The sequence below is a fragment of the Grampus griseus genome (genome assembly GCF_964374135.1).
Source record: "Grampus griseus genome assembly, chromosome: 16".
In the NCBI taxonomy this organism is placed as follows: Eukaryota; Metazoa; Chordata; class Mammalia; order Artiodactyla; family Delphinidae; genus Grampus; species Grampus griseus.
The window spans coordinates 24,982,231-24,996,350 of NC_139010.1; the positions used below are offsets into that span (position 1 = coordinate 24,982,231).

General features: G+C 45.8%; 1 protein-coding gene across 2 annotated transcripts in view; it reads left to right on the forward strand.

Moving 5' to 3' along the window:
- The window catches only part of ADAMTS14 (ADAM metallopeptidase with thrombospondin type 1 motif 14), a gene marked incomplete at its 5' end in the record, with an annotated part of 90,406 nt that overhangs the window by 46,505 nt on the left and 29,781 nt on the right, over positions 1–14,120 (forward strand). For both annotated transcript variants that reach the window (XM_082674188.1, XM_082674187.1), the window contains one exon: positions 13,451–13,534. In XM_082674188.1, coding sequence (XP_082530314.1) covers positions 13,451–13,534 — 84 coding nt within the window. The remainder of the gene's footprint in view (positions 1–13,450; positions 13,535–14,120) is intronic.

Sequence of the window (14,120 nt, forward strand, 5' to 3'; positions counted from 1 at the left end):
AGCGCAGAGTCTTAACCACGGGACCGCCAGGGAAGTCCCATAGCACGCACTCTTGACATGATGTGATGAGGGCGCTCACGTCTGTGTGTTTCCTCCCTAAACCCATAACCTCAGTCTAACCATGAGGAAAACATCAGACATACCCAAACTGAAGGACGGCCTGCAAAATACTTAACCAGTATTCCTGGAAACTGTTTAGGTCATCAACACGCAGGGAGGTCTGAGGGCCACCGGAGAGGATAAACAGCCTGGAGCAGTCGAAGGAGATAGGATAACTAAATGTAATGTGCTGACCCAGATGCGACCTCATAGCCAAAAAATGGGACAACACCCTTACATTAGGGAAATCTGAAAAAATATGGCCTTTAGTAAGTACTAATGTGTCCGTATTGGTTCATGCATTGTGACAAATGTACCATGGTAAGGGCAGATATTAATAACAGGGAACTCTGTACTATCCTTGCTGCTTTTCTGAAAATCTAAAGCTAAAATGGAAAGTATATTGATTAAAAAGGAAAGAAGGGCAATGACTTCCTTGCGAGCAGGTTGCTGGGAGGATTCTGTGAGGTGATGCTGGGAGGTGATGCTTAGGTGGCAGTAAGTACCCTCTCCTGTTTGAGTGAGGGGCGGGCTGAAGACCCCAGGGCCTGGCTTTCTCCGCACTGCCCCTCCCTGTGGAGCCCTGCTGAACCCGGCTGCCAAGCAGTAGGTGGACAGTCTGCTCCATAGCCCCACAGAAGCAACATTCCCTAGGGAGTAAGGGAACTTGGGGTTGGTGGGGGACCATTCTCTGCTGGAAGCAAGGAGAAGCCCATCTTGCCTTGGTTCAGAAGGGAAGGCTGCCAGCTGCCCTCGCATGGGCTCCCCGGGGCCTAGCTCTCCCCCGCCAGCCGTGGGCTGAAGCCTGGGCATTGCTGCTGCAGGTGCCCAGAGATTCTGATCCCCCCTTCGGGCAGGAGAACAGATTCAGAGCTCCCACCTCAGTAGACCCCCCTTCCCCTCTTCCTGCTCCCTGGGCTTGACCACAAGGCCCCCGGGAGGCCTGGCCACACAGGGTTACAGGAGAAGAGGGAAGGGGTTCTTATAGCAATCCCTGCCTGGCCGAGTTGCTGTTCACTGGACATGGAATCCCACTCTCCTCATCTTCTCTTCTAGGCCAGAGAAAGCCCACCCCAGCCAGCCTGCCACAGAAGCTGGTCTGGAGAGCAGCTGTGTGTACTGGCTAAGACTCATAGAGATCTGAGTTCAAATCCCAGCCCTCCCACTTTGCAGCTGGGTAGCCTCGGGCAAGTTACTTAACCTCTCTGAGCCTCGGATTTCTCACATATGAAACAGGAATAGGTCCTCCCTCCATAAGATTGCGTGAGGTTGCATCAAAGCCCTCAGCACAGTGCCTGGTACATTGTAGGTGTTCAGTGACTAGCAGTCACCCTCCAACCTTAGTGCTCTCTAGCCATCCTCTCGCTTCTGCTGTTTCGTCTCCCCTTGGCCAGAGGGAGTCCTGACCTGTGCTTGTTTTTCTGATACACAGGCAAGAGCCATCCCAGGCCAATATGTTATGTGGAACTCTAACCTGGGTCGGGGGGGTCTTGGTCTTGAACTTGGCTGAGGTTGGGGGAGCAGGGAGACCAGACACAGTGTTCTTTCCTGCCCCGTGGGTGTGTCTTGCAGCAATCGTGCTTTTTCCCACAACCACGGGAAGCGATTCTTGATCTCCCCTGAGCTGGCGAGCTGGCCTCACCTCTGGCATTTGGGAGACAGCCGTGGCGGGCAGAGGCTGACAGAGCCAGGCCTTGAGTGCACAGCCAGGCTGGAGCCTGTCAGGGAGCAGCTCTGTGTTTATTCCAAAGGACTGGGGTCCTGGGTCTCTCAGGCAGCCTCATCTCCTTGCTGGGGCACCAGTTCAGGGCTGTGCGTGGAACCCACGTGCCCACGGCCTCTGTGGTTCTGCTGGACACGGCAGCCCTGTCCAGCCCCCTCCTTGGCCTGTGCACAGTGTCAGCGTAGCTCCAGCTGAATCAAAGCCACTGAGGTCCCCACTCAAGGGCTAATAAGGGTGTGTACAGATGAGCCAGGGCCCCAGAGACAGACCAGACCCCTGGAGTGGCAGGGCCAACCCTACTTTTGGAGGGGCGGAATATGGGAGAAAATTTAACTGCTTCATTTTCATTATCCTTATTTAATATAAGAAGAGACCAGACTATCTCATTGCGGAACCTATCCTGTGCTCCTATCACAGGCTCAAAACTATTCATGCATTCTCGTATTTAGGCTGCCTTCCATCGTCCTTACCTGCAGATCCTTTAGTGGGTCCGTGTGCCAGTCGCAGGTTTCTTTCACTCGATAATGTCTTTATTTCATTATGGTTCTTAAAAGATGGTTTGCTGGGTCCAGGATTCTAGGTTGATGGTTTCTTTGTCATGGTGCTTTGATGGTGTTACTTCAGGGTCTCCCTTGTTGCTGTTGAAAACCTACTCCTAACGCAATGGTCCTTCCTTGGTGAGTGATCTGTCTTCTGTCTTGCTGCCTGTAAGACGTTCTCTTTGACTGATGTGAGCTTAGAGAGGAGTCCCTGGGAGTCAGTGGTGACTATCTGTCTCCAGGAATGGAGCCGATGCGCTCAGTGAAACTTCAAGAGGGAGACTTGAGGCCAGTGGGGGAGGTGGACAGGAAGGCCGAATGGGGCTCATGGCACAGAGCGCTTTCTAATGGCCGAGAGTGCCCTGTTGCTGGAGGTGTGCGGGCACGGGCTGGGAAGAAACTCCCCGTCACGTGGGGATTGGCCTCAGTTACCCTGATTGCCAGTGACCTTGGGGCTGTCTTGGTGGCTCCACATGGTTCCCGCGTTCTTCTCTCCTGCATCGAGCCTCTCCCCAACTCCAAAGGGTCAATGACCTTCTCAGTCCAGGATCGTTCTGGCTCATCCAGTAAGACCTGCCTGACCCTCTTTCCCACAAGCACCCTCTTCCTCTCCCCTGACCCCTGGGGTGGGGCACGGGGGGTCTGCGCCACAGAGATTGATACACCAGTGACCGGAAGCCTGTGGTGTCCAGATTATTTCAGAAGCCTGTGGTGTCTCACGTGGGAGATAAAAAGGTTGTCTTTCTGTCTTTGTAGGGATCTATCTATTTAGCTGATTAAATGTGTTATTTAATGGTGAAAGTGAATAATTGTGTAGCATTGATTATCAAAAGAGTTTTGTGCTTTTTTTCCCTAACCATGAAGGTTGATTTCAAGGTAAATTACTGTGCAAGAAGTGTGTATTTGACTTCTTTTTTATTTCTGTAGAAGAGGCAAAATTAATTTTTAGTATTAATTGCTCAGTATTTGCATCTGGGCCAGTTACCTGGGAGTGGGAGTTGGTGTCAGGAGGCCCCACTCAACCCCCTACTGTACTGGACACTCAGGCTCTGATTCTTCCTCCTGCTCAGAGAGCAGCAGCCCCCTTTCCAGTTCTGTGAGGACCTCCTAACATCCTGGCCTGGAGATGCAGTGTAGGGTAGGGGTCACTGCAGCCCTTGAAGAGTGGGTTTGGCTGGCGGAGTGTGGGACAGAAATGAGTAATGTGGCAGGATTCTGGCAGCAATCTGCCTGGTCCACTTTGGAGACAGAAGAGGGCAGGAAGGCAATGACCTGGGTACTCTAGATGGCCAGAGGCCCCACAGATGCCCCGCCCATGTACCCAGTGACCGCTTCCTTCCCCTGCCCTGGGGTCACTGGTGGGTTTACACACGTATACGAGGTGTACAGATGTGGCTGTGTGGAGCATGCATTGCTTGTGACCCCGTCCTTGGTCTGCACTCTTACGGGGCACCATCAGGGAGGTCTGAGACACTGGCCACACCCTTGTGTAGAAGGAAGGCCATGTACTGGTGTCGGAGGGGCTGAGATGTTGGGCTTATTTGAGTCATCCTACAGCAGATCGAGTGTGGTTTCAGTGGGTCAGCAAAGAGTACTCAGGTTGGAATTCTGTGAGGGAGAAAACGTGTGCGTGTTCTCCTAGGATGAGTCGGGGCAGGCGGGTGGAGAAGGACATCATCTATTTATGCATTTGGCCACTTTGCTCCCATGATGTCTTTGCTCCTGCAGGAGAGGGGAGGAGGGTGGAGGGAGGTGCTCCCACCCATCGGACTTTCCACTGTTATGTGTGATGGGGTTCGTGGGGCCTGCTGTCCCCCAGCAGGCACTGGTCTCTGGTCTCAGTTGGGGTCAGACATGGGTGCCAGGCAGGCCCTTGGGGGAAGCCTGGTGCTGGCTGCTCTGGAGTCTGCACGCTCACGGGTTGGGGCAGCTGCCAGGTGTGGGAGAGTAGGCTGGGGCTCTGTTCTTGTGTCCCAGGAGGGGTGCGTCAGCACAGGAGCAGACCTCTGGTCCCCCAGCTGGCCTTCCCCTCCCCATGGGACTCTCATAGGTAGGGTTGGCCACACTGTCCCTCTCCATCGCATAGACAGCAGTCCCTTTGTGGGTTGTAGGCTGGTTCCTTTGCTCATGAGCTGAAGGGCGTGGAGAGGTGAAATGGTGAGAACAGGGTCATGCATGAATCTCCAACCCCGCTCCCGGGAAGCCATGTGGGCAGGAGTCAGAGGCTGGTTCCACTTCTGCCTCCATCACTGACCGTGCCCGTGGGCCTCTCTGCCTGTGGGGCTCACTCATAATCCCCAGATGTTGAGTTGGCATGAGCTTCCACGTGCCAGCCCCACGACAGCCATTATGATCCCCAGTCTACAGAAACAGAGTTCTGAGGAGTTACCTGATGTGCCCCAAGCCACCCAGCTCCTAAGAGGCAGTGCTGGGGTTTGAACCCAGGACTCTGGCTCCTGGCAGCTACACTGCTGTGTACTGACACTGACTTGCTGACCACGTCATTTCTCCTCCTGGACAAGTCACTTCTCCTAGGGGAGTAGTTACGTAAGTGATGGCCCATCACCTGTAGACATTAGAGGTAATGCTTTTAAATTCACAGAATGATGTTTCAGGAAATAAGAAAAACACAAACAGTATATTCAGCATGATTCCAATTTTGTAAGATCACACACACACACGCACACGGCAGGAAGCTGTGTTAACCATAGTTATTATATATCTGGCTAATATATAATAGGAGACAACTTTTTTTTCTTTTCATAACTTGGGAGCTTTTTTTTTCATTGAAGTATAGTTGATTTACAATGTTGTGTCAATTTCTGCTGCTCAGCAAAGTGATTTAGTTATACATATACACATTCATTTTTAATATTCTTTCCCATTATGGTTTATCATAGGATACTCAGTATAGTTCTCTGTGCTATGCAGTAGGACCTTGTTGTTTATCCATTCCATATATAATAGCTTACATCTGCTAACACCAACCTCCCAGTTCATCCCTCCCCCAACCCCCTCCCCCTTGGCAACTACAAGTCTGTTCTCTGTATCTGTGAGTCTGTTTCTGTTTTGTAGATAGGTTCATTTGTGTCGTATTTTAGATTCCATATGTAAGTGATATCATATGGTATTTGTCTTTCTCTTTCTGACATACCTCACTTAGTATGGTAATCTCTAGTTGCATTCATGTTGCTGCAAATGGCGTTATTTTGTTCTTTTTTATAGCTGAGTAGTATTCCCTTGTATATACGTACCACATCTTCTTTATCCATTCACGTGTCAATGGACACTTAGTTGTTTCCACATCTTGGCTATTGTGAATAGTGCCTCTGTGAACATAGGGGTGCATGTATCTTTTTGTTTTAGAGTTTTGTCTGGAAATATGCCCAGGAGTGGGATTGCTGGATCATATGTAATTCTATTTTTAGTTTTCTGAGGAACCTCGATACTGTTTTCCACAGTGGCTGCACCAACTTACATTCCCACCAACAGTGTAGGAGGGTTCCCTTTTCTCCACACCTCCAACATTTATTGTTTCTAGACTTTTTAATGATGGCCATTCTGACTGGTGTGAAGTGGTACCTCATTGTAGTTTTGAATTGCATTTCTCTAATAATTAGCTATGTTGAGCATGTTTTCATGTGCCTATTGGCTATTTGTATTTCTACTTTGGAGAAATGTCTATTTAGGTCTTCTGCCCATATTTCTATTGGGTTGTTTGTTTTGTTGTTGTTGAGTTATATGAACTGTTTGTATATTTTGGAAATTAAGCCCTGTCGGTCATATTGTTTGCAAATATTTCCTCCCATTCTGTAGGTTGTCTTTTCGTTTTTTTTATGGTTTCCTTTGCTGTGCAAAAGCTTGTAAGTTTGACTAGGTCCCATTTGTTTATTTTTGTTTTTATTTGTATTGCCTGGGGAGACTGACCTAAGAAAAACATTGCTATGATTTATGTTAGAGAATGTTTTGCCTAGGATCTCTTCTAGGAGTTTTATGGCATCATGTCTTATGTTTAAATCTTTAAGCCATTTTGAGTTTATTTTTGTGTATGGTGTGGGGGTGTGTTCTAACTTCATTGATTTACATGCAGCTGTCCAGCTTTCCCAACTCCACTTGCTGAAGAGACTCTTTTTCCCATTGTATATATTCTTGCCTCCTTTGTTGAAGATTAATTGACCATAGGTGTGTGGGTTTATTTCTGGGTTCTCTGTTCTGTTCCACTGATCCATATGTCTGTTTTTGTGCCAATACCATGCTGTTTTGATTACTGTAGCTTTGCAGTATTGTCTGGAGTCTGGGAGGGTTATGCCTTCTGCTTTGTTCTCTTTCTTCAGGATTGCTTTGGCAATTTTGAGTCTTTTATGGTTCCATATAAGTTTTAGGATTATTTGTTCTAGTTCTGTGAAAAATGTCATGTGTAATTTGATAGGAATTGCATTAAAAATCTGTAGATTGCTTTGGCTAGTATGGCCATTTTAACAATATTAATTCTTCCTATACAAGAGCATGGATGTCTTTCCATTTCTTTGAATCATCTTCAGTTTCCTTTATTAATGATTTATAGTTGTCAGCATATAAGTCTTTCACCTCCTTGGTCAGGTTTATTCCTAAGTATTTTATTTTGGGAGTTGTGATTTTGAAAGGTATTGTTTTTTTACATTCCTTTTCTGATATTTCATTGTTAGTGTAAAGAAATGGAACCAATTTCTGTATGTTAATCTTGTATCCTGCTACCTTGCTGAATTCATTTATCAGTTCTAGTAGTTTTTGTGTGGAGTCTTTAGGGTTGTCTCAATATAGAATTACATCATCTGTCTATAATGACAATTTTACCTCTTCCCTTCCAATTTGGATACCTTTTATTTCTTTTTCTTGTCTGATTGCTGTGGCTAGGATTTCCAATACTATGTTGAACAGAAGAGGTGAGAGTGGGCATCCTTGTCTTGTTCCAGATTTTAGTGGGAAGGCTATCATCTTGTCACCATTGAGTATTATATTGGCTGTGGGTTTGTCGTAAATAGCTTTTATTATGTTGAGATATGTTCCCTCTGTAGCCACTTTGGTAAGAATTTTTATCATAAATGGATGTTGAATTTTGTCAAATGCTTTTTCTGCATCTATTGAGATGATCATGTGGTTTTTATCTTTTCTTTTGTTTATGTGACGTATCACATTGACTGATTTACATATGTTGAAACATCCTTGTGAACTTGGGATGAATCACACTTGGTCGTGGTGTGTGATTATTTTTATGTGTTGTTGGATTCGGTTTGCTGATATTTTGTTGAGACTTTTTGCATCTGTATTCACCAACGATATTGGCCTGTGATTTTCTTTTTTGGTGGTGTCTTTGTGTGGTTTTGGTATCAGGGTGATGGTGGCTTCATAGAATGTCTTTGGGTGTGTTCCCTCCTCTTCAATTTTTTGGAAGAGTTTGAGAAGGATCAGTATAAATTCTTTTTTGTATGTTTGGTAGAATTCGCCTATGAAGCCATCTAGTCCTGGACTTCTATTTGTAGGGAATTTTTTTTTTTTGTGGTACGCGAGCCTCTCACTGTTGTGGCCTCTCCCATTGCAGAGCACAGGCTCTGGACGTGCAGGCTCAGCGGCTATGGCTCATGGGCCCAGCCGCTCCGCGGCATGTGGGATCTTCCCGGACCGGGGCACAAACCCGTGTCCCCTGCATCGGCAGGCAGACTCTCAACCACTGCGCCACCAGGGAAGCCCTGTAGGGAATTTTTTAATTACAGATTCTATTTCAGCTCTAGTGATTGGTCTGTTCAAATTATCTGTTTCTTCTTGATTCAGTTTTGGTGAGCTGTATGTTTCTAGATCCTTGTCCATTTCTTCTAGGTTGTCAAATTTGTTGGCATATAAATTTTTGTAGTATTCCCTTAGGGTTTTTTGTATTTCTGTGGTATTCATTGTTATGTCTCCTTTTTCATTTCTTATTTTATTTATTTGGGTTCTCTCTCTTTTCTTCTTGGTGAACCTGACCAGAGGTTTGCCAGTCTTCTTTACCCTTTCAAAGAACCAGCTCTTGGCTTTATTGATTTTTTTCTATTTTTTTAAAAAAATTTAATTAATTTATTTATTTGGTTGTGCTGGGTCTTAGTTGCAGCAGGTGGGTTCCTTAGTTGTGGCTTTCAGGCTCCTTAGTTGCGGCTCGTGGGCTCCTTAGTTGCGGCATGCACGTGGGATCTAGTTTCCTGACCAGGGATCAAACCTGGGCCCCCTGCATTGGGAGCGTGGAGTCTTAACCACTGTGCCACCAGGGAAGTCCCTCTATTGTTTTTTAAATCTATTTTATTTATTTCCCCTCTGATCTTTATTATTTCCTTCCTTCTGCTGACTTTAGGTTTTGTTTGTTCTTCTCTTTCTATTTCTTTCTCTTTTTTTAAATAAATTTATTTATTTTTGGCTGAGTTGGGTCTTTGTTGCTGTGCATGGGCTTTCTCTAGTTGCAGCGAGCGGGGGGAAAAACTCTTTGTTGCGGTGCGCAGTTTTCTCATTACGGTGACTTCTCTTGCTGTGGAGCATGGACTCTAGGTGTGCAGGCTTCAGTAGTTGTGGCTTATGGGCTCTAGAGTGCAGGCTTAGTAGTTGTGGTGTCCGGGCTTATTTGCTCCGTGGCATGTGGGATTTTCCCAGACCAGGACTCAAACCCGTGTCCCCTGCATTGGCAGGTGGATTCTTAACTACTGCGCCACCAGGGAAGCCCTCATTCTAATTCTTTTAAGTGGTAGGTTAGGTTGTTTGAGATTTTTCTTGTTTTTTGAGGAAGGCCTGTGTTGCTATGAACTTCCCTCTAAGAACTGCTTTTGCAGCATCCCATAGATTTTGTATGGTTGTGTTTTCATTGTCATTTGTCTCAAGGTGTTTTTTAATTTCCTCTTTGATTTCATCATTGGCCCATTGGTTTTTTAGTAGCATGTTGTTTAGTTTCCATGTAATTTTTTTTTCTCATTTCTTTTTTTGTGGTTGATTTCTAGTTTCACGCTGTTGTGGTCAGAAAAGATGCTTGAGATAATTTCTATATTCTTAAATTTGTTGAGGCTTGTTTTATGCCCTAGTATATGGTCAATCCTAGAGAATGTTCCATGTGCACTTGAAAAGAATGTGTATTCTGGTTATTTTGGATGTAATGTCCTGAAAATATCAGTTAAGTCTTAACTGTTCTGTTGTATCATTTAGGATCTCTGTTGCATTATTGATTGTCTAGAAGATCTGTCCATTGATGTGAGTGTGGTGTTAAAGTCTCCTACTATTATTGTATTCTTGTCAGTTTCCCCCTTTATGTCTATTAGTATTTGTTTTATTTATTTGGGTGCTCCTACATTAGGTGCATTAATGTTGACAAGTGTAAAATCCTCTTCTTGTATTGATCCTTTTATCATTATATAGTGTCCTTCTTTACCTTTCTTTATGGCCTGTGTTTTAAAGTCTATTTTGTCTGATATGAGTACTGTGACCCCCCACTTTCTTTTCATTTCTGTTTGCATGAAATAACCTTTTCCATCCCCTCACTTTCAATCTGTGTGTGTCCTTTGCCCTAAAGTGGGTCTTTTGTAGGTAACATATTGTAGGCTGTTGTTTATTTATTTATTTATTTTATCCAATCTGCCACTCTGTGTCTTTCGATTGGAGCATTTAGTCCATTGACATTTAAGGTACTTATTAATAGATATGTATTTATTGCCATTTTAGCCTTGTTTTCCTGTTGATTTTATATTTCTTCTCTGTCCCTTTCTTTTTCTATTTCCTTTTGTTGTTTGATGATTTTCTTTTGTGTTATGCTTATGTTCTCTTCTTTTTGGTTTTTGTGAATCTCTTGTGTGTTTTTGATTTGTGGTTACCCTGCTTTTCAAGTATGTTAACCCCATCCTGTTTCTACTTGCCTTAGACTGGTAATCATATAGACTCAAACACATTCTAGGAAATGAAAAAAAATCTACATTTGCTTACTCTCCTCCCCTACTTTTTATGATTTTGATACCCTTTTACATCTTTGCGTTCATCCTTTTGCTGTTCACTGTGGTTATCATCACTTTCACAGAAATTCTTTGATCTTTTTTTAATCTGTGGACTGGCTTATTTAAGTGATTTGCTTTCCAATTGTGATTTTCTCTTTCCTATATATTCTTACTTCTTTTCTATTTAGAGATGACCTTTCAGCATTTCCTTCAGAGTAGGTTTTGTATTTCTGTATTCTTTTAGTTTTTGCTTGTCTGAGAAATACTTTAACTCTCCTTCTATTCTAAGTGATAATCTTGCTGGGTAGAGTATCCTAGGTTGCAGATTTTTCCCTTTCAGGACTTTGAAAATATCATGCCACTGTTTTCTGGCCTGCAATGTTTCTGTAGAGAAATCAGCTGATACCCTTATGGGGGTTCCCTTGTAATTAACTCTGTTTTTCTCTTGCTGCCTTTAGAACCCTCTCTTTAACTTTTGTCATTTTTATTATAATACATCTTGGTGTACGTGTGTTTGGCTTTATCTTGTTTGGGACCCTCTGTGCTTCCTGTACCTGGATATCTGTTTACTTCTTTACGTTTGGGAAGTTTGCAGCCATAATTTCTTCAAATACATTTTCGATCCCCTTTTGTCTTTCTTTCCCTTCTGGAATCCCTATTATGCATAGATTGGCACACTTTATAATATCCCATAGGATATTATATTATCCCATAGGATATTATTGCATATCCCATATGCATAGATTGGCACACTTTATATTATTCCCTTATGTTATCCCATAGGCACACTTTATATCATCCCATTAGCACACTTTATATTATCCTATAATATATTATCCCGTATAATATCTTATATTGCTTTCATTTGTTTTTCATTTGACTTTCTGTCTGCTCTCCTGATTGGGTGATTTCCATTGTTCTATCTTCCACGGCACTTATTCATTCTTCTGCATAATTTATTCTGCTATTCATTGCCTTTAGTTGCCTTTTTGTCTCGGCAAATGAGTTTTCTAATTTTTCCTGGTTCCCCTTTATAGTTTCTAGTTCCTTTTTACAGTACTCTGCATTTCTGTCGATAGCCTTTCTTAATTCCTTCAGTATTTCCATTATCTCCTTTTTGAAATCGGTGTCTATTACAGTGAAGAGGTCTGTTTCATTGTTTGTTCTTTCAGGGGAATTCCCTTGGTCTTTCAACTGGGAGTGGTTCCTCTGCTTCTTCATTTTACTTATATTTCTCTTAATTCTGTGAGTTTAGGAGAAACAATTATCTACTGTGGTCTCGGAGGGCTATTTATATGTGGGAGTGTCCCTGTGTAGCTTGTGTGGGTTTAATATTTTTGGTGCGAGGGCTGTTTTTCGTGTGGATGCATGTTGCGTCTTTCCTCAGCGTGTGCTGGCCGTTATCCCCTTGATACGGGTGTGCCGATGCAGCGGCTGGTGCCTGGTCGTGGGGTTATTGGCAGTGGTGGCAGCTCATGCGCACACTTGGAGCATGCCATGGGAGCAGAGGCAGCTCGCCACCGCTCCTGGAGCCCGTGTGGGCAGTGTCCTGCTGCCTGAGAGCTCACACAGGGAAAAACGCTGGAATAGCAGGTCCTCCCCTTGCCCGCACACACCGCCCACACAGTGGCACTTGGCCTCTAAGGCGGCCCAGGCTTCCTCTGTGTACACCCACAGTTGTGGTCGCACCAGACTCCAGCCCCTCAGGGTGTTCCCACGCAGCCCACCCCAGTCCTCTCCCCGGTCTGATCTCTGAAGCCCAAGCTTCCACACCCAGCCCCCGTCCACACTGGTGGCCACGTGTCTCAGGCTGGGGAATGCAGAGCGATGGCCCTGACCATCTGTGCAGGTTTCTTTCCATTCTAGCTGCTGGAGACCTGTCGCTGAGTTCTCCTCCGAGGCTCCGAAGCCCCCCTCTGTCCCTGCTGATCTCCCCACCAGTGAGGGGACTCCCCAGGTGCAGGAACATTTCCTCTTTGACAGCTCCCTCCCAGGGGCACAGGTCCTGTTCTGATTCCATTTTTTTTTTCCCCTTTTTTCTTTTGTCCTACCCAGTTGCATGGAGATTTTCTGGCCCTTTCAGAGCTCTGAGCTCTTCTGCCGCGTTCAGTAGATATTCTATGAGAATCATTCCACATGTAGATGTATTTTTGATGTATTTGTGGGAGGAGGTGAGCTTCACGTCTTACTATTCTGCCATCTTGATCGCCTCTGACTTTTTTCTTTTACTTTTTTGGGGTATTTTTCAGAGTTTTTAGAGTGAAATATCTTATATCCAGGAATAAAAGTTATTTAAAACAAAAAAGATGGATTTGTCCAGTGGGACCACTCAGGAGATAGGCATCTTCAGGAGTGGGTGAACTGCCTGTCCTTGGGGGTGGTGTCCATCTGTTATGGACACAGTTCTGGGACTTCCTGAACAGGGGAGTGGCTGGGGGCTGCATTCATCGATGAACTGTGCCATGACCGCCCCAAAGGTCCCTGAGCCTGTGGGAGAAGGGAATAATCCAATGCACTGCTCCTGTCCTCAAACTTGACCGTGCCTGAGTATCACTGGGGATCTTGTTCTAACTCAGACTCTGACTCAGGAGGTGGGCCCAAGACTCTGCATTTTTAACGAGCCCCAGGGGATGCTGCTGGTCCAAGGCCCTAGAGCCCTTTCCTCCTGGGTTTGCCCTGGAGGGGGGCCCAGGCACTGCAGAGCCCACGGATGATTCCAGAGGCGCTTGGAAAGGTACACAGGGCTGTGAGGATGAGTGACCTGAGCTGGGTGACATTTCTGGAAGGACTCTTCAGAGATATAAAAAGACAAGATTCCATCTGAGTTGTTGGGTTTGAGACCAGGTCCCCTCATGCTTTGGCTTCGTGGAAAGAGCTCAGTGTTGGAATTTGGTGGGCCAGGATTTGAAACCCAGTTGTGCATCTTGTTAGCTGTGTGTCCTTGGGCAGGTCATCTTGCCTCCCTCTGCCTCAGTTTCTTCGTCTGAGGATAGGAAAGCCTGCAGATAAAGCCATGGTAAGGGTGAAGTAGGGTAGCGTGTCAGATGCCTGGCATGCGGTGGGCCTTCAATGAACTCTTGCTTCCCCTAACACCACACGCTCATCTCTTCTTGAAGGTGGATGAGATTTACCACGATGAGTCCCTGGGGGTCCACATAAACATCGCCCTTGTCCGCTTGATCATGGTTGGCTACCGACAGGTAAACCCCTGTGTCAACAGGCAGTGTTTGAGGGAGAAGGGGTGGGGGGCCAGAGCATCAGACCAGCTAAGGTATCGGGGAGGGATAACAGCATCTAGGAAACATTTTGTTTCCAAAATTAGAACCCCCAAACCATTAGCGGAGGCATCTGGGGTTGGTAAGCGGGGACTTATGAATTCCCTCCAGTCGGGTAAATGGACAGTCCTCAACCCCTACAGCTGGAGGTCCTGCTCCATGAATCGGTGGGGAAAGTGGGGCTTAGAGGGGAGGCCAGTGACTGAGACAAGTCCTGCTAGGGTTGTGGCCGGGGGTTCTGGGCTCTGTTGCTTGTTTTCCCCCATACGGGAGTAAAAACAGAACTCTCCTCTAGGGGCTGTTGTGGAGATAATGACAGTGACTGCATAGAGGAGATGCTCAGTACAGCATCTGCCTGTGGGTTACTTGAGGAATTAGCAATAATGTGAGTTCTCAGCAGACAGGTGCCCCAGCACAGGGCTTGGCACAGGAACGTTCCCTAAAACGGAACGGGGCTGTGTGCCAGTGGCAGCCGGAGCCGGGACAGCAGTGACCTTGGGGCAGGCCCTGC